Source organism: Panthera onca, chromosome B4, assembly GCF_046562875.1.
Source record: "Panthera onca isolate mPanOnc1 chromosome B4, mPanOnc1 haplotype 2, whole genome shotgun sequence".
Classification (NCBI taxonomy): domain Eukaryota; kingdom Metazoa; phylum Chordata; class Mammalia; order Carnivora; family Felidae; genus Panthera; species Panthera onca.
In genome coordinates this window covers 14,017,455-14,037,900 of record NC_138345.1, presented here as the reverse complement: position 1 = coordinate 14,037,900, position 20,446 = coordinate 14,017,455, and the positions used below count along the sequence as shown (strand labels likewise).

General features: G+C 46.7%; 1 protein-coding gene across 1 annotated transcript in view; it reads left to right on the top strand.

Moving 5' to 3' along the window:
• The first annotated feature begins 1,852 nt into the window (after positions 1-1,852).
• The window catches only part of FAM171A1 (family with sequence similarity 171 member A1), a 134,860-nt gene continuing 116,266 nt past the window's right edge, over positions 1,853-20,446 (top strand). The window contains exon 1 of the mRNA XM_060659252.3: positions 1,853-2,224. Coding sequence (XP_060515235.2) covers positions 2,128-2,224 — 97 coding nt within the window. The 5' untranslated portion in view covers positions 1,853-2,127. The remainder of the gene's footprint in view (positions 2,225-20,446) is intronic.

Below are 20,446 nucleotides of genomic sequence, written 5' to 3'. Positions count from 1 at the left end.
CTGGATACTTTGGGCAAATTACTTGTCACTGAGTTTCAGTTTGTTCATCTATAATTTGGGAATCCTAATGCTATCCAAGTAAGTTGTTACGAGTGAGAGTGGGATATATTAGGAACCCCCCAAAATAATAGCTTCCTTTATTCTTTCATGAGACTTCAGCTTCCGAGAATTTTTTTGGAGTCCCAGGTGGTCTAACAATCCACCTGGTTAATGTGCTTTGTTTGTTTCTTTTTTGCTCAGGCTGGTCCTGTCTCTTAGAGCCAACATCCCCAACATCCCTGACCAAGGTATATCCTTAGGAAATTTGAACTGGGAAGTTTCAACTCTAAGATGGGGCTTACTGCTTAGAAGCAGCCCCCTACCCAAGAAAGTGACTTGCAAACTTCAAGACTGCCGTGCTTCACGAAGCCATCCTCCATCCAGCCACCTAGCTAGCCTGGGCCCTGTGCTCCCGTAGGCTGGTGACTAAGCTGGGATTGAGGGCTGAGCTGAACTGTCATTGCATTCGCTTCTCTCCTCTGGCTCTGAGGGTTAGGACCCTGGAACAACCCTAAGGCTTTGACGCTGCAAGTCAGAAGGCGGAGGGATCAGGCAGTCCTTAATTGTAGGTTTTCCTTCTGCCTCCCTGACTACCTGCCACCCTGTGCAGGTGCACAATTTGCACTAATTGTAGCATTGGTCCTGAGGGTGACAATAAAACCCATATGGGCTCCTCCACCTCCTGGTTTTTATTGTGTCTCACAGTGATTTGTCTATCATAAGCCAACTGGGCAAATGCCATCCTTCATTCTCTTTTTGGTACACTGCCTGCCATGCTTTAATGCCCAATTAATAAAATCACAGAAATAACCCTCCTCTGGCCTGGTGTTCTGGAGGCAGCACTGGGCAGACAGTGAGACTGCTGTGGATTTCCTTAGAGCCTGGGTGCCACACAGAGGCCCCAGGGTCACTGCAGTGCTGGTTGGGAGATGGGGCGGACAGTCAGGGGGGACATGTGGGGTGTGTGGAGGAAGGCATATAGAGGGAAGAAGGGAAATTGGGGTGGGGGTGGAGGGGTGTAACTAGGATTAAAGGAAGCCTGAGGATTTTGTGAAGAGCTTTTAGCCTTCGGGCCAGACTATTTCTCGGGCCAGACTCTCAGCCTTGGCTCTGCCACTGACCAGCTGTGCACTTTGGACAAATTTCCATAACCCTCCTTAGCCTCTATTTTCTCATCTGTAAATGGGGATAACACTACCCCTTAGATCATGTATCCCGAAGACAAAACAAAAGTAACAAAACTACCCACGCCCTCAATACACGGAAATGTAAATTCCCTCCCGACCCTAAGCTTCTAAAACTAGCCCAGCACCATTCTACCTGGAGCCCTTCGACCGTCAACACTGCGGCACAGAGGGCCTACTTCAGTTCATACAGGCGTACAGATTCTGTTTCCGCTGACTTTTAACACTGGGCGTCAAGTCCACCTTGGGGAACATACGTGGACCGGGACCTGAGTAGTGGCGTTATACCGAGGAAACTGAGGCAGGCCACGCCCCGAGACCCAGATGCCACCCTCGGACCGTCCGTTAACAGGTGCGAACGCCTCAGCCTCGGAAAAACAGGTGTTTTTTTTTTTCTTCTTCTTCTTCTTCTTCTTCTTCAAAGCAGCGGGGAACGTGGGGTGCTGGGGCTGTCCCGGGGCCAAAGGTTTCGCTCGCGGCCCTCGGGGAGGCTCGAGGGCGCGCGGGCGGAGGCAGGGGGGCGTCGCGGCGCGGGCGGGAGCGGGGCTCTTGGGCGCGCGGCCCCCTCCCCGCGCGGCGCCGCGGCCGCCAGGTGGCACCACGGCGGGGCCCGGGCGCCGCCCCGCGGGCGGGGCGCGGGGCAGGGCACGAAGGGGTTAAAGAGTTGGCGGAGCCGCAGCCGCGGCTCTTCGGGGAAACCCACCGGGGCGCGCGGAGGAGGGAGCGGCCGTGGGCTGCGGAGCCCGGCGCCGCGCCGGGCGGGGGCGCGGCCAATCGGGCGGCGGGCCCGGCGCGCGCGGAGCCAGGCGACATGGAGGGAGGCGCGGCGCCCGGCCGCCCCTGACGCGCCGCTCCGTCCCGGTGGTCGGCGAGCCCGAGCCGCCCGGGGCCCCGCGGCGCGGAGATGAGCAGGTCCGCGGCGCTCCTCTTCTGCCTGCTGGGCTGCAACGTCTGGAAGGCGGGGACCAAGACGCTGCGGGAGCCCGGCGCCGGAGCCCAAGGTCGGTGCGCGGCGGCGGGGCCCGGGAGGCGCGAGGGCCGGCGGCCGGTGGGCTTTTGTGTCGGCCGCGGGCCTGCCGCAGCGGCGGCGGCGGGCGGGGAGGCTCTCGGGCCGCATTGTGTCGGCGGCCGCCGGAGCCCCGGCCGCAGCTTCGGCCGCCGGGCCTGCGGCGTCCCCCCACGCTCCCTGCGCCGCGCTCCCGAGGGGGCGGCGCCGCCCGGGGCCGCCGAGGCGCCCCCGGCAGAGGCTCCTTGCGGGGTCCGCGGCCGAGGCCGGAGGCGGTGCGGGCGGCACCAGCTGTTGCTGCTTCGGGGGGCTCGTCTGCATGCCTCCGAGGGTCCTTCCCTTTATGCCGTGGCGCGGACACGAGGCTCCATCCTCCCCTTCGCCCCGGCCAGAGCGGCCGCCCCGGGGTCGCCGCCGCCCGCTCTCCCCCCCTCCCGGCCCCCCCCCCCCTGCCCTCTCGGGGCTCGGGTCCTGGAAGCCGGAACGCGAAGGCTGACCTCGGCCCTTTTGTTGTGGCGTGTTGGGGGGGTGGCCGCTGCCTCTCGGGTGCCCCCGGCGCCCTGGGACCCGAGGTCCGCGGCCGCTGGCCGCCACCAGCCTGCCACAGTTTGGGAAAGTTTGGGGGTCTCCTTCTCCTCCCCGTCCGACGTCTTTTCCAGGCGGTAAGGGATTTGCTCAGCGGCCCAAGAACCATCCCCAAAAGGGGAGACAGAACTGGGAGGCCTTAATCATTAAAGAAAAAAAAAAAATCATTTCTAGGTCTGTATGTCGCCAGCTCGTGCCTTTTGTCTCATCTTTGGCCTCTGCAAATCTGCTTTCCAGACCTGGGAGTAATGTGGCCGCCTCTGAGAATGGCCACAAGCCTGTCTTTTGTTTTTAAAATAAGACTTTATTTGGAGGGGATCCCGAAGCTTCCTTTGCACGCGTGTGAGGGGACAAAATTGAGTGCTTCTCTGCTGCCTGCCTTTTCACAAGGGTGAGTGAGGCCGCCGCAAATGAGCATCAGCACCCACACCGGATCCAGTGCCCGGCCTCCCCCCGGGCCTCTCTGGGCTGTCGAGAGGGTTTCCCTGCAGCGGTGTAGACCCCCACCCCACCCCCACCCTCCGCCCACCGACTCCATGCCCCTGTCCTCTCCTGGCAGAAAGGTGTGTGTCCTGTAAGGTCTGCCCAGTGGATGCAATGAACGAGGAGCGCCTCATCCCCGCGCACACCGTCCTCTAGCACAGACCGTGCCTTCCTCCCTCTTCCTCATGCTAATAACCTCCTTCCCTTGTAACAAATACTCAGAGCTTGGATTGCCTGGGAGCAGAGAGCCGTGGGTGGGCTTCCGCCCGTGATGTTATGACAGGCAAGGAAGGTTCTACGTAGTGGCCTGGGTTTAGTTTGTTACCTACATGTTGTACGAAAGGTTTTCGCATTGGGCTCTTGCTGTATCATTTGCTGGCATCTCTTTCCTGCCTTGCTTTTTTCTGTAGCTATGACATAATAGAACCGTTATGAACTGTGTGTAAATTTAGTAATGTATATTGTGGAAAGGGGGACATTGACAAGGTACAAAAAGACCCATATGTCTCTTCAGTAGGAAATGAATGTTTAGAACATTAGATCATCGGTGTAGAATTGTAGTCTCTTTCATTAATATTCTACTGCTTCTTTGAATCAGCTGTTTTAATGAATATGATATTTGTGTTTCAACGAGGCCATTAATTCCAAAGAATGGGTTGAGTGTTTTTGCATTTGAAATAGGAATATATGGAAATATTAAGTTCATGTGCTTATAAAATAGGGGAAGACAGGGCCTCGGTTGAAAAAAAAAAAAAAGTCATGAACAAAACCTACTGCTGCAATTGGGTGAGGACCACACTAGACAGAGATTGGGTAACCAAACTCCCAGAAATGGAATATTCTATGAAGTGGGTGAAGAATGATCAACCAATGAGGATATTGATACCATGGTTTGAAGTGTCTTAGTCTATGGGATGGTTTGAATGGAGGATTAAGTGCCTTGGAATGCCCCCCGTCCCCCTGCCCCCCTGCACCAGAATTTAGTGCCATTAAGTAGAATGGCTTTTTAAAGTGTTGAGCCCAGGAGCTCTACCAGAAGTCAGGGCCTCACTATCACCTAGGTTTTGAGCTAGGACCATTTTTAGGAGAGTGGATGGTTGGTCCTTTGACATTGGAAAGTAACCTTACCCCCACTGATTTCTTTGAACCCAGTCTTGTCACTCGGCTTGTAACATAGTTATTATTTTTTTTAACGTTTATTGTTTAGGAAGAGAGAGCACGAATGAGGGGGTAGGCAGAGAAAGAGGGAGACACAGAATCTGAAGCAGGCTCCAGGCTCTGAGCTGTCAGCACAGAGCCTGACGCAGGGCTCAAACTGACGAACAGTGAGATCAAACTCACGAACCCCAAGATCACAACTTGAGCCGAAGTTGGACTGCCAACCGACTGAGCCACTCAGGCGCCCCTGTAGCATAGTTTTTAAATTCACCTCTTCGGGGCGCCTGGGTGGCGCAGTCGGTTAAGCCTCCGACTTCAGCCAGGTCACGATCTCGCGGTCCGTGAGTTCGAGCCCCGCGTCAGGCTCTGGGCTGATGGCTCGGAGCCTGGAGCCTGTTTCCGATTCTGTGTCTCCCTCTCTCTCTGACCCTCCCCTGTTCATGCTCTGTCTCTCTCTGTCCCAAAAATAAATAAAAAACGTTGAAAAAAAAAAATTTAAAAAAAAAAAAAAAATTCACCTCTTCTCTATCTCCTGGATCTCATGCACAGTGAAGAAAAATGCTACATCTGATTTCACTGTGCAGTCCCACCACAGGTCGTAGATTGTTTTGAACTTAGTTGGTGCTCAGGTAGCGCTGAATGAGCGAAGGACTGAAGACAGTTAATAGCATACACTATAGCACACTGTGGTGAAGTTTTAGAGGAAATCTTCAGTGTTTACCTTCTCGGAAACCTAATTTGTAAGAGTTTTGCTTTTATTATACAAATTGTTACTTGAATCATACTTTGAACGTGCATTGCACACATACCTTCTGCACCAACAGGGTTGAGAAATGACTTTAGGAAAAACTCCTCAGAGAACTGGAACACACAAATGTGTATGGTTTACAGTGGTGTTACAGTTACATTCCTGGGACTAAGTGACACTTCTGTATTAAATGAGTGTTGCTTCATCTAAGGCAATTAACATCTACAAAATTCCTTGGCATTGCTTTGCTCAAGATACTCAAATAAATTGCATTCAAGATACTTGAATAAATTGTACTCAAGATAGAATTTAAGATTTGGCTCCAGATTCTTTCTACTGTAGCTACTTTGACCCAGCAAAGGGCTTTCATAGACCGCGGTTGTCAGCGTGAAGTTTTGCTTTGCGAATCATGAATTTGAACTAGCTCTAGAATATGATTGCGTGTTTTCATTGTTCTCATCGAAGTTTCTCTAAAGTGTTTGTAGTGTCTATTTTTTTTTTTTCTGGGAATTTTACAGAAACTGTTATTCAATAGTACTGACTAATTTTTACTTTCTTAACCTCTTAGACAGCTGTGTATTGAGGCTGGCTTAATAGAGGGGGCTCTCCTTGGAGCGCAGTAAGCTGTGCAGATGTACTCCATAGAGATATTTTTGAAGCCCAGCACTGTATTTACGTGCCAAAAGAAAGGTCAGAGCTAGGTTAAGGACTTCATGCTCAGACTTATATTGTATGATCTTTATTTTGCTGCTCATTATCTAATAGTGATGTATTTTGCAATGATGTGCTAACTTTATGTTCATCTCAGAAAAGCTACAATCTGTCATAACATTGGAGGTGAATGGTTGGCTGTCTTTCTTCTCTCCGAGAGGCCTGTTCTTTGCCAAATTCAAATTTCGGTTATTAGAACACCGTGATCAGTTGAAAACCCATGGAGCGATGGAAAATATCAGGAGGATCGTCCAACAGGCATGACTTATGCTGATGGTATAATGAGAACATAACATCTAAATAAAACTCCTGGGCTCGCGTCCTGGGAAAGTGTAGCGCTTGGATTTGCAGAGGCCACTGGACTTTGTTGCACACCAGGTGTGGGAACTCTGTTGGAAAAACAACAGCAGCATCTAGGTAATTTCTGGCAGAGGCTTTGAGATGACTTTATGGGTTTATATTTGTGTCCTATTTGTACTTTTCCTGTAACGCTTTGTAACATACAGCTTTCATGCTTAACATTCCGACCAGAAAAGGGAGGAAATTAGGTAGATTTCTCAAGTAGTAGGTTGCAAATGAAAGTACTTTCTAAGCTTCAGTCAGTTCTTTGTTCTAAAGACATTTCTAATATCTCTGTAAGTCAGACCGTACATTTGTATTCTTGTTGGGGAATACTAATTTAGTTATTTTAGTAAATACTCCACACGAAAAAGGCACACGCAAATTAAGTCAGACCACGGACGTGTATATTACTGAAGGAAACATTGTATAAAAATTTTTCAGAAATCTAGATGGAAAAATTTGTCCTGTGATGGCACCCACCTCCCGTACTTTGTGTGAAACATGCCTAATGGAAATCATCACATATTTCAATAATACTATTATAGTTTGATCAAGTTACAAAGAAGTAATTGGAAACAAGTCATTTTCATTTGATTTTACTGAATATAACTTAAGGATTTTTAAAGACCTCAGTACTGGCTAAATGCTCAGTTCCACCAAACGTGGAACTGAAATGTATTTTAAGTGTATTTTTTTAAGTTTAGTTTTCTTAGTAATCTCTACACCCAGTGTGGGCTTGAACCTGCAACCCCAAGATCAAAAGTCATATGCTCCTCCGACTGAGCCAGCCAGGTGCCCCTAAATGTATTTTTTTTAATTAAGCTTCAGCACTCTAAATAGACCACTTAATTGTATGAAATAATAGTGTTTTTTTCTTCTTTTTAAAACAATTTTTTGAGTTTATTTATTTTGAGAGACAGTGACAGAGAGGAGGGCAGGGACAGAGAGAGAGGGAGAGAGGGAGAGAGGGAGAGGGAGAGAGAGAGAGAGAGAGAGAGAGAGAGAGAGAGAGAGAGAATTCCAAGCAGGCTCTGCACTGTTAGCACAGAGCCCACTGTGGGGCTCAAACTCACAAACTGTGAGATCATGACCTGAGCCAAAACCAAGAGTCAGACGCTTAACCAACTGAGCCACCCAGGTGCCCCTGAAATAATTTTTTAAACAATTGTACAGTGTGACCCCAACGTGTGCCCTACATTAAGTAAACCATTGTTTTTGTAAAATGCAGCTGGTAAATAGGCAAAACGTGAGGCAATTAACCACTCTAGAAAGGCTTCATAATAAGCCCCCTAAACACAAAACAGTTCAGTCAGCATGTTTAAGGTGATTCCACCTTCCTCTGATCAAGCTCTTTGGAATGACTTCGCCATTTTCCAGTCCGTCTGCAAACATTTGCTCTTTTTTTTTTTTTCTTTCACTTACCCCTTACAGAATTTAATCCACATGGATTCCAGTAATTAAATCCTTTTATGTGGATGACTCCAATTTTTCTCCCTCTGGCTTTGACATGATGTCTTGGCTCTTTTTCTTTTTATCCGACAAGCTACTGGACGTCCCCCCTTCAGGACACTGAGTCTGCCTCCAACCTCCCCCAGCCCAGCACAGCCTAAGTTCTCTGTTAACTAGGCTTAAAATCTGGGCGTCTCCTTGGACTGTTTGTCTACCTTGTAGTCTATACAGTCAGTAGTCTTACGGGCGCTTTTATGTGGCACGTTTATAGAGATGTCTTTAGATCAAGATAGATGCAATTGTGTAGTACAGAAGGAACCTTGAGGTCAAGTTTATCCTCCTTGTTCTGGAGATGAGGAAACTCAGGCCGAGAAAACTAAGGTGATCTGTGGTCACAGTGCTTTCTCCCCACACACATCCTGTGGAAGGTAGATAGAATAATGGCCCCTAGAGATGTCTATGTCCGGATCCCTGGACCTTTGAATATATAACCGCTGAAAGAGGGAGTTTGCAGGCTAATTAAGGCAAGGGTCTTCAGGTGAGAAGATTAACCTGGATTATCCAGATAGGCCAATGTAATCCAAGGATTCTTAACCGGAGCGAGGTGGGGAGATCAGAGGGAGAGGAGATGTGAGCAGGGGAACAGAGAGACAGTGGAGATGCTTCACTGCTGGCTGTGAGGATGAAGGAAGGGCCGTGTGCCAAGGAATGCAGGCAGCCTTTGGAAGCTGGAAAAGACAAGGAAATGGATTCTCTCCCAGAGCCTCCAGAAGGAATGCTGTCTCACTGACATCTTCACCGTAGCCCAGTTGATACTGACTTGGGGCTTCTGTCCTGCAGAACTGTAAGCAGTAAAATTATGTTGTTTTGAGCCCCTGAGTGGTGGTAATTTGTTAATGGCAGCAATAGGAAACTGATACAGATACTGACCCCCAAGAACTGTGAAGAGAGCCTGGCTCCCATACAGCCCACCGTGGTAATGGGCCATTTGGGGGGACCGCAGCTACTGAAGGTAACATTTGGAGAAGAGCGTGGAGTTTTTGCATCTTCTTAACAAAAGTCTGCCAAACTGGAGCCATGGTGAGGATCCTTGGGGAGTACCTCACGGACCTCCCCCGCCCCACTATCACCAAACAACTTTTTTTCCCAGATGCACTCCGTGGGCTGTGACTTTTATTTGTAAGCAAAGTGCATGAAATCCTCTGCATTCCTTCTAGAGTGGGTTTTATTCATATCTGCAGGGAGAATACAGAACCGCCCCCCCAAGCCCCCTGCCAAAAGCTAGTTTTAGAAGTCTTGCTTGCTTCTAAACTTGGCTCTAATTTTTGTTGAAACCTATCTCTTGGTTACTAAATGGGGTAAAAGGCCGCTGTGATCGAAGGGCACCACCAGTGCCTTTGTATAATGAAAGGATAGGGGACCACTCCCCCTGGAATGGCCTCCCACGTGTTGTGTGTTGTCTCGGGCTGGGCGCCCACCTCTGATACCTGTGCCTCTCGTCGGCGAATGGGCCCCAGTGCGGACAGAGAGCGGTGCGGTGTGGAACACCTGGGCACTGCACCTGTTGGGCAGCACAGGAGGAGCAAAACTGCTTGCTCTGCAGTTTCTAGCTCACCGGGAGCAACGTTCAGTCCAGTGTAGCCTAGAGAGGGGAGCTATATGACAGCTGGACAGGTCCCAGGGGAGCAGCTGATGGGGCCTCTGGTACAGAGGCGGGGATTCAAACCTCAGGGGCTGGGAGGAGGAGGCTGAAGGGTCCCGGTTGGAGGCTTCTCCCAGGGAACTGAACTCAAGAACAGAGAGGAGCTTGGCTCTTGTCGAGTTCAGGGCCTTGGTCTAAAGGTGAATAAGGAACGGACAAAGGGAGAGAACCACTCAGTCATTTTAAGACCTCGCCTCACGTGAAGGCGTCACACTTCCCTTCCCGTTGTGTCTCATAAACGCTCCCTCACTCGCTCCTCACTTTCACGGTCGTGTATCCTCACCCTCATAAGGCACCTGTTGAAAGCATCCTGTCTTCTCTCTCTCTCTCTCCGTGTTGTGGTCTCTTCTTTCAACCCAGGCTCTCTCCACGTGTCCCTCTTCAAACACCATCGTATTCATGTTTCTCTCCTGCAGAAAAACATTTAATCCTTTCCTGTTGCCCAGCATGTAAAGTCTAAATTACTAAGTCTGGCCTTGACGACTTTCCTGCCTTTCCTCATGCACCTGCTCCAACCTTTGCGCCCCCTGCTTCACCAGCTTAAATCCCCTTCTCCAGCTGGAACATTCTGCTCATCACCCCTGGATGACCACTGTGCGTCCTCACTTCCCTTCACCTCCTGCTCCACTCTTTATGCTCTTACAACCCTCCATACAGAGCATGCGCCCTGTGAAGACTTATGTAAGTATGCAAAATACCTACTAGACAGAAGAGGGTTGGGGGGGACAGCATATTTTTGGGTAAGCTTGATTATTTAGAAATCCTCGGCCTCTGATATTTTACAGTCCAGCTGGAAGACAAATGGAAAAATAAATTAAGAAGGGCATCACCAAGGGACTTTTTTTTTTTTTTTTTTTTTTTATGTAATTAGGAAAGAGTCTCTTGAGTAAAGGTGAAAGCTAGTAACAGTTGTCTGACTAAACGTCCAGCTATAAGTTGTGATGTATATTTCTAGATGTTTCAAGGATTTATCCACAATGGGACACAGGAGGTTTTATTTTAGAGAGTATAAGCATGTGGACATCTCTCAGTGCTCTTAATGGTTATAAATTAGGTTAAGAGATGTCCTGCTGGGAATCAAATATTTACGCAGTGACAGCATTGATTGGAAATGTTGGTACTCTTGTCGGATGAAGCTCTGAAATAATAGTTACAGGACAATTAGGTTAAAACTCATATTTACTTAAGTGGAGAGAGATAAGGTGGTCAAATATAGATCTGATATGTTCACCCACTATTTCGAATCCTTAATTTTATGTAACATTTAAACACATACTCAGATATGAAAACTGATAAGATCTTTTGGATTTGGGGGGAGTAGCAGGCAGAACAGGAAAACCTGGCTTTTAGAAGAAGACACCTTTGAAGTAAGCATTGAGGGGGCGCCTGGGTGGCGCAGTCGGTTAAGCGTCCGACTTCAGCCAGGTCACGATCTCGCGGTCCGTGAGTTCGAGCCCCGCGTCAGGCTCTGGGCTGATGGCTCGGAGCCTGGAGCCTGTTTCCGATTCTGTGTCTCCCTCTCTCTCTGCCCCTCCCCCGTTCATGCTCTGTCTCTCTCTCTCCCAAAAATAAATAAAATTTGTTAAAAATAAAAAAAAAATAAAAAATAAAAAATAAAATGAAGTAAGCATTGAGTTTATAAAAGGTGGGTTTTTCCTTTTGTTTTGTTTTGTTTTGTTTTGTTTTGTTTTGTCTTAAGCTATACTGCACAGGGACAGAGAAATGTGAGCTTGAGGAGGAAAGTTAATTATTTCCAAATCAGACGAGCATTTCATTTGCTTAGACTGACTTTTTTGAGCGCAGGACTTGAATGGAAGATTTCCTGAATTTGTACTGAAGGAAAGGTTTCTAATGTAATTTTTAAAACATTTTTTAATGTTTATTTTTGAGAGAGAGAGAGAGGCAGAGAGTGAGCAGGGGAGGGGCAGAGAGAGAGGGAGACACAGAATCCGAAGCAGGCTCCAGGCTCTGAGCCATCAGCACAGAGCCCGATGCGGGGCTCGAACTCACGGACCGCGAGATCGTGACCTGAGCCGAAGTCGGACACTTAACTGACAGAGCCACCTGGGCGCCCGTCTAATGTGATTTTTAGTGTAATTTTGACAGAGCCGAACTTAGTCCCTAAGGTGAGCCACATTATCCAAGCCGTCACCGGGAGCTCTGCCTCAGTGGATGAGGTGCCCGCTCCCCCTCTTCGCCCCTGTAGTGCCCGAGTGGGGTTGTGCTCTGCGTCCTTTGCACCACAGTCCACTGTGGAGGCTCCAGGGAGGAATTTGCTTGCACACGAATTCAGGTGGTAGTCAGAATGCAGCCCCTTGCGGGTGGATACCAGGCCGAGGCTCCTCTTTCCTTGCCCCTTGAGGCTGCCTGCAGTCCTTGTCCCCTTGCCCCTTCCGTTGCTCAACCGCAGCGACAGCACCTGGGCAGCTTTTCACACCTCAGATCTCTCTCTGATTTCTCCTGCTGCTGCATCTCTCGGACCACAGCCAGATTGACCTCTCTGCCTTTGAAAGGGGCCCATGCGATTAGTTGAGCCCACCGGATAATCCGGGAAAGCCCATAACCTTAATCACCCCTGTAGTCTCTTTTGCCACTTGACCTAACGTATCCGCAGGTTCCAAGGGTGAGGGTAGAGATGCCTTTTGGGGGCTCCTGCCTGCTGTAGCCAGAATGTAGACGAGGGGTCACCGGGCAGAGAGGATGGGGAGGCAGATTTCCCTGCCGTCGAGGTCAGTGAGTGCGGGAGGGAGGACAGTGGAGCGCCTTCCCTTGGCGAGTCCCGAGGAGGGCTCTGGACGAGTGTCCCCTCTGTCCTTTCCTGCGCCAGGACCTTACAACTCTGACATGGACTCGTACACAAGGAAATCCTAAGACAGCTTGTGGGATCCCAAATGCCATGTTTAAAGTTGTCCTGAGTTTTCCTATTTTGTCTCTGAGAACTTGAAAGTGAAGTTTGTTTCCATAACTGTGATTTACTGAGTTCACTGAATGGTAAATATTTATGGGATCTCTATTATATTTAATGTTAAATCTGTGAAATAGTGGCAGACACTCTCTGCTTCCTTCACAGAAACGTGAAGAATAATAATGGCAATTAGCTAACGTGCACTGGGTGCTTACCACCTGCCAGACATGATGCTAAGTACCTGGATGGATTATCTTCTTTAATCTTCATATCGTTCCCGTGAGACGTAAATATACAGTAAGAGACAGAGGCCACTGTGTGACCGTAGGCAGCCTGCCCCCTGCCCTCAGACTGTGCTATCCTAAGATTTGGAGGATTAAATTATAATTTCTCATAATTTTGATCCTGTGGCATTTTACCAGCATAAATAAGGGACTCTTAATAGGCCTGGTCGTTTTTATGCTGAAAAGACAAATCACCTCCCTTGTGTGGTCCCTGTTAGCCTTTGAACCATGGAAAGCAACCTCTAACGGTCATTTTCTGAGCGGCTCCTAAGAGCCGAGCTCTGTGCTTCGTGTTGTGTGGGGTCCAGATGTGTAGAAGCGATAGGAAGCTCCCACGAGTACCTCTCCTGAGCTCTTGAGGGAGGTCCAGTCGAGCAGGGTGGGACTTGGGGTAACACCCAGCTGGGCTTGGGGGAATCTCCTGGCTTGTGTTCAGAGCCCATTAGTTTTTGGCAAGACTATTTATATAACAAGAGAAACTTGTTAGGACCCAACAATTGGAGAGTTGGAGGTAGGGAAGGATGTGGTTGTTTGTAAAATAGTCCCGCAGGTTTGTTTGGATCCGTAAAGTGTGATGGGATGCCCTTGCTCTCCTTATGGCACCACGTGAGGGCTTTACTCACTCTGAAGTAAGTGTGAAATACCGGTGTTTATTTGGTATTTGAATTTACTTGCAGAATTTTAATCCTTTTCACTCTTTGAAAAGACTTTATTCATTCCTCTTGGCTTATACAATGATCCTGAAAGTAAAGTTTTAAATGATGCTAATTATGGCACTGTAATAGATTTTTTTTCCAACTTATTTCATGAGCATGTTTGGCCAAACAAAAAAATGGAAAGAATTTTACAGTGAAGACCCATACTCACCACTTAGATTCTACAGTTACCATTTTACTATTCTTGCTTTATTCCCTATCAGTTCATCTTCCTATCCATTAATCTTATTTTTTGATGCATTTTCTTTCTTTTAAAAAAATTTTTTTTAATGTTTCTTTATTTTTGAGAGAGACACAGAGTTTGAGCGGGAAGGGGCAGAGAGAGAGGGAAACACAGAATCCAAAGCAGGCTCCAGGCTCCAAGCTATCTGCGTAGAGCCCGGTGCTGGGCTTGAACTCAGGAATGGTGAGCTCATGACCTGAGCCGAAGTCAGACATTTAACCAACGGAGCCACCTGGGAGCCCCTTTACTGATGTATTTTAAAGTACGTGTCAAATATATGCACTTTCCTCCAAGTACAATGGCAGGCATATCATTAATTAGGATTCAGGATTCCATTTTTTCCCAGAGGAAAATTTACATACAAGGAAATACACCAGTCTTAAGTGATGACATGTGTATATCTGTGCGAACCCAAGTCCCATCTTGATACAGAATATTACCATCATTCCAGAAAGTTCCCCCAGTACCCTCTCCAGTAAATCCCTGCCTCTGCTGCTTGGGGGCAAGCACCGTTCAGATTTTTTCCACCACAGGTTACTTTTTTGCCTGTTGTAGAACTTTCACATGAATGGAATCATACATTCCATACTCTGGCGTCATTATTTGCCATGAATAGTATTCCACTGGGTGAATACCTTACAGTTTATCCATTCTCCTCTGGATAGACACACAAGTCCTTTCTGGTTTTTGGTTGTTATATCGTTGCTGTGAACATTTTTATACATTTGTTCGTTCTTTGGGCATGTTTTCATTGTTCTTGGGAAGAAACCAACATTTCTGGGTTATAGGTAGGTGAATGTTTAGTTTCTCAAGAAACTGCGAGATGTTTTTCCATCATATTTTTCTATACTCCCACCAAAAATGTGTGAGAATTACTGTTGCACCACATTCTCACCATCATTTGGTGGTGTTGGTTTCTTTAGTTTTAGCCATTTTGGTGGGCTAAAATATACATTAGGTGGCTAGATTGATACATTAACAATGCAGTGCATACATTTCATTTTCCAGCTACAGTTTTCCAGGCTTTAGTTTTTGAGGAGTGTTAGAGCACTTTGAGAAATCAGCATTGTTTCGCCATTATGTTTATTTTTATTCTCAACAATGTTTTATTTATGCAGGCTTTAATTTTTCTTTGATAATTAAAGTCTATCACATGACCACACTACCTCCTCACTGAATATCCCATCTGATCATGTAGAACCACGTTATCGCATACCTACCAAGTAAGCCGTGGTACATGCCTGTGCATCTGTGTACGTGAGGATGTGTATGTGTGTGTGTGTGTGTCAGGATAGAGAAGGAATGAGAGAGAAAAAGAAAAGTAACCCTTCCAGAGTCTAACATTTACATACTGCTCAGGTTAGATAGGTTAGTATAGGACTAGAGATTATACCGGACTGCTTCGATACTTATTCTCTTTAAAGGAAAGCAAATGTATATGCCATTTACGTGTAAGAATCCATACACCCAAAGAAGTGCCAGGATCTCTTCATGACCAGGCAGCTTCTAGGAAGTTTCTTGGGATACTTTGTTAATAACCCTTTTGAGTCAGTAGTGTATTGAGTCAGTTCCTCAAAATTAGAATACTTTGAATATTCTAATAGCCTCTTTTAATCAGTTAAGATAGTACAGTTCCAAATGTATTCATTCACAAAAGCCAGAAAAACTTTGAATCAGAGTTGAACATACCAAGAGAGCATGGGAGAAAATGAAATTCCTTGAGATTGAAGAAGCTCCCCTAATGACTGGGTATATCCTTTGGAAATTTAGACAAGATATCATCGTTTCCTTCTATCCTTTGCTTATGCCATTAACCTATACAAATATACATTTGACACTTCAAGGGAATGTGCATGTCTACCTGCAGATTTTGTGGGGCTGGGCTATTCCAGAGATCCACGTCTGGGATTAGGGAAAAAGTGGGTGTTTGAGTCAGGTCCTCTATTTTTCATTTCTGCTTCTTCCCTCATGTGGCCTCTTCTAACTTTTAGTCTGTTTCTGAGCCGCCTGCCTTTTAGAAACTATATCCGTGCAAAGAACAGTGAGACCTGTGTCCGGTTTCCCCGCTGTATATACTGTTGCCTTGTTAGTAAAGCTTCTCTCCTCAAGCCCTTTGTCTGGTTTCTGTGAACTTCTGCACAGACAGATAGAATTAGTGGCATAAATAGCCCCTCTGTTTAAATTAAAATAGAGATTTCATAAAAAGAGAAGTTTTTTCCAAACTTAGAACGTTTTCTTGTTTCCTCACTCATGAGATACATTTGTTTCCTCTGATTCCTGAGTATGGAATCTCAGAGCCCTGCGTTTATACATTTGTTTCCTCTGATTCCTGAGTATGGAATCTCAGAGCCCAGCGTTTATTCAGTGTTTACTGTGATAGAAAGTTGTTCTCTAGGAGCTGCTGGCCCCTTCTATTATGTTTTTGATATTAAGGAAGTCTGTGGTTATTCCAAGTTAGGAAAGCACAATAGGATTAGATAAATGCAAGTCCATTATTGCAAATATCGCAGTACGAAAAGGCGGTATCTGCTCAAGGATGACCTAAAAGAAGTTGCTTGCGTTTGATGTCACTCAATTAAAATATTCCCATCTAATGGGAGGTTGGAGGTAAGTGGCTTTTAGATGTCTCTTTCAGAACAAGGTTTTTCAATTTTTGCTTGGGTGATTGATCTCTTTCTTTGTTACCATCTGCTGTCCATGTTTTTGAATGTGCGATAAAGCATATGGGAAAGGAATAGAAAAGTTAATGCATTCAACTGGTGAGGGTGGAGGACAGTGTCTGCAGTCTGGTCAAGTTTACAGCCCATCTGCGAGCACAGGGAGCCCTTTTAAAACGTAGCTTTGCTCTCCAGGCTGTCTGTGCAGAGCCCCCTCGGTCCACCGCTTGTCCAAATGTCACCAGTACGGCTGTGGCGAAATTAGGTCTCTCCTTCCAAAACTATATCACTTGGTGCATGGGGCATATACTCAGTGCACAGTTTTGTGGGTACGTTTTTTCCTTTACTGTAAACTTAAAGACTGCCTAGTGAAATTAACCTTAGAAAGTGATCCTTTGATTCAGCTCGCTCACCCCTTGGCAGCACAAACCGTTAAAATGACTTTTAACGCCACTTGTGTTTTGATTCTTGTGCCGCAACGTAGATTTTGAGTTAGAGGTAAAATTGATAGAAGTCTCCCATTGTGTTCTTTCCCCACTACTGTTTGGAACAGCTTTGTTTTGTTTTTTTCACCATCTTGAACCTCATTTGCCTTTTCAAATTTAAAAATAAAATCATTGCCTTATAAAGATTTCAGTGTCTTAATGGAAACCTATTAGATGTTGCATTAAATATTAAACTGAGACATTCTAAATCAGTACACGTAAAAGTAATACATAAATGCTAAGTAAACAAGAGAAAGGAGTTAATGGCTTTCAGACTAGGATATTTTTTTATGTGCACTGATTAGATAACATGTTAATTAAGGTGGAACTATTCCCTGCTTATGTCTTCCCATTTGTTTGTTTCGTTTTTAATGTTTATTTGTTTTTGAGACAAAGAGCACGAGCAGGGGAGGGGCAGAGAGAGAGGGAGACACAGAATCCGAAGCAGGCTCCAGGCTCTGAACTGTCAGCACAGAGCCTGACGGGGGGCTCGAACCCATGAACTGTGAGATCATGACCTGAGCCGAAGTCAGATGCTTAACCAACTGAGCCACCTAGGCGCCCCCATATCTACCCATTTCTAAATTCAGAATCCTTAAGGAGACGTTTACATGAGAGAAAGGCCTGGCAAGTTAGATACTTCTTAAACTTCTTTTCCTCTTAGCTGCTTCATGGCAGATGAACCACTCTTTATCCATCCTCCCATCCACCCATCCACCCATCCATGTACCCAGCAAAGAGTCTCTGCTGTCCTTACCTCTCACCACCGGAAGGTTGATAATACTAATTTCTTAAATTGCAGATTTTCAAGTGCTTTCAGGTCCGTTATCTTTTTACTCCTCATAATCCTGAGAGGTATCAGGAAAGAGATTATTCCTTTCTGTGTATGTGGGTGGGGGAGCGTGGCTTGAAGTCATGCACTGGTACAGCATGGAGATGATAATCCCACACACATGCTCCTCCTCTGTTCTCTTAGAGTGTCTCTCTCGGCTGCTTTAGACGCTCACACTCACTGTTTCAGTCATGATTTCTGCTCAGGGATTCTCCAGTCTGAGCCACCCAGTTTCTGGGCAGCCGTCATGCTCCCTACCAAGTAGAGCTCACATATTTAATAATGAAAGTGGGCATTATCAGTCGCTTCTTATGGTTCCATGCTCTGGGGATCCAAAGATAATTAAGCCCCCACTTTTCAGGAACTCGAGCTCCTATGGGAGAAGCACAGATAAACAAACCACTGTAGGGAGGAGCAAAGCATAGAGGGATGCGGAGGAGGAAATAACTAACTGGGCAGTCAGGGAGGCTTCCCAGGAAAGTGGCTTGTGAGGTGGGGTTTGAAGGCTAGGAACCACACAGAGAAGGGGAGGAAGGCACTCCCAGGGCCACGCCACCATCCATATGAATTGTAGCTTTTTTGTAGTTTATAAAGCATTTGAAAAAGACTTTTTTTTTTTTTTTTTTTTTTGGCAAAATGACAGTGGAGTTGCTGAGCTGCTGGTAAACTCCTGTCTCCTGCTTCCTGCAGGGGCATAATGAGTAGTGGGTATTCTTCTAGGTCTGTGAGCCGGGCGCCTTGTCTCATCTATCTTCCTCACCCGAATTATTACACATCCCCTTTTCTCATTGATTCTGCATGGTTGGTCAGTCTTCAGCCAGATATCCCAACATCAAAGGGACTGGTTTTCTCAGTATCACTCATCTCAACTCTAGCCCCTGCTAATCTCATGGAATTTATTGAGGACACAGTTAGTCGCCTTTGTTACTGAGCTCCTTTACTGTCTTTTTTTAAGTTTGTTTATTTTTGAGAGAGAGAGAGAGAGAGCACGAGCAGGGGAGGGGCAGAGAAAGAGGGAGAGGGAGGGTCCCAAGCAGGCTCCGTGCTGTCAGCATGGAGCCCGACGTGGGGCTCAAACCCACAAACCATGAGATCATGACCTGAGCCAAAGTCAGATGCTCAACAGACCGAGCCACCCAAGTGCTCCTACTTTCTTTTTTCTTTCTTTAAGTTTATTCATTTATTTTTCAGAGGGGGATGGGTGCAGAGAGAGAGAATTCCAAGCAGGCTCTGTGCTGTCACCGTGGATCTTGATCTCATGAACTGTGAGATCATAAGTTGAGCTGAAATCAAGAGTTGGACACTTAACTGACTAAGCCACCCAGGTGCCCCTACTTTCTTTTCTTCACTCTTGTTCTGCTCTTGCAGTGGAGTTAAGGGAAAGTGCCCCACCACAGCAGCCAAAAGGGTATGGAAAGTTCGAACTCTTTAATGGCAACTTTGGCAGCGGAAGAGACTTTGAAAATTGTTGAACATCACCGCTTACACCCAGATCTTAGTTAGTTTACATGGGGTTATTGAACATTGCACTGCGTCTCTTTTCAGGTACTAAAAATGTTTGAGATAAGGAAGCTGATGCTGATTCTTGTTGGGATGGGGTGCGAGGGACCTAGTGCCCAGAGAAGGTTCCTCCAGTGGTCCTCATGGAAGCCATGGTAGAGGCGTCTCCATGTGGGGAGTGGCTTCTTGAATGGCTTCAGGAATGGCTGGAAGGTTCATTGGATTCTCTTTGCTTTTGCAGGAATTGAAAGGGAAGGGGCAGAGTGTGGTAGGGAGAACGTACAGTTTAAGTGCTATTCGCTCTCTCATTCATGGATATTTATTAATCCTGTCCTGTTACTTGTCAGACAGTATAAAATAGACTCACGATCCCCACTGCTCCAGTTTACAATTTCGTGGATGCAGTTAACTCTTCAGTGAGTGGGACTGCTGTTTCAGATGGAAACGCATACCTAGGCCTGTTGTAGAACACTGTCTTTAGTGTGAGCTGTGTGCATATGGCCTTGTTCTGTGCTGTGTACCGCACCGGCCCCAGCTCCTTCTGTTTCTAATTACATGTCATTTTTCTAGGTAGTGCTCTAAGTGACTTCCTAGCTTGCTCTGAAACCCAACAGGTTTGCTAATAAGCCCATTGCAATTGTCACACGCACACACACACACACACACACACACACACACACACAAAGAGAGGGAAAGAGGAAAGAGAAAACAAAAAAATTATATAATCCTGTCTAAAATTGAACTTGGGAAATATTTTCCATTTCCTCCTAGCCTATTACTGTACATAATTTAAAATTGACACTGTTTTAGGGGCTAGCATGAAGCCAAATTACTTTGAAGAATTAAGGCTAATGGATAAAGAAAAGGCAGACAGGGGCGCCTGGGTGGCTCAGTCGGTTAAGCAGCCGACTTCGGCTCAGGTCACGATCTCACCGTCCATGAGTTCGAGCCCCGCTCTGTGCTGACGGCTCGGAGCCTGGAACCTGCTTCCGATTCTGTGTCTCCCTCTCTCTGACCCTCCCCCATTCATGCTCTGTCTCTCTGTGTCCCAAAAATAAGTAAACGTTAAAAAAAATTTTTTTTTTTAAATAAAAAAAAGAAAAGGCAGACAGCTTTATGGCTCAGAGCAAAGGTGAAATAAAACTGAAAGAAGTTATAAAGTGAAACGCCAATATAATCAAAGTAGCACTTGATAACTTTCTGAGGCTACTTGCCCGGGCTCCGTGGAACCTTTGGGATGGGGAGCCAAAACAGCAAGCCAGTTCTCACCACTGCTTCCCAAATTTGAAAGCAGATACGAATCACTTGCTGGTCTTGTCAGATTCCGGGTCAGTGGGTCTAGTGTGGCCCCTAAGATGCTGTAACTCTTACCGTGCTCCTGGTTGCTGGACCACACTTGAATTGGTGAGGTTGTTCACTGCCCATCCTGTCCTAACA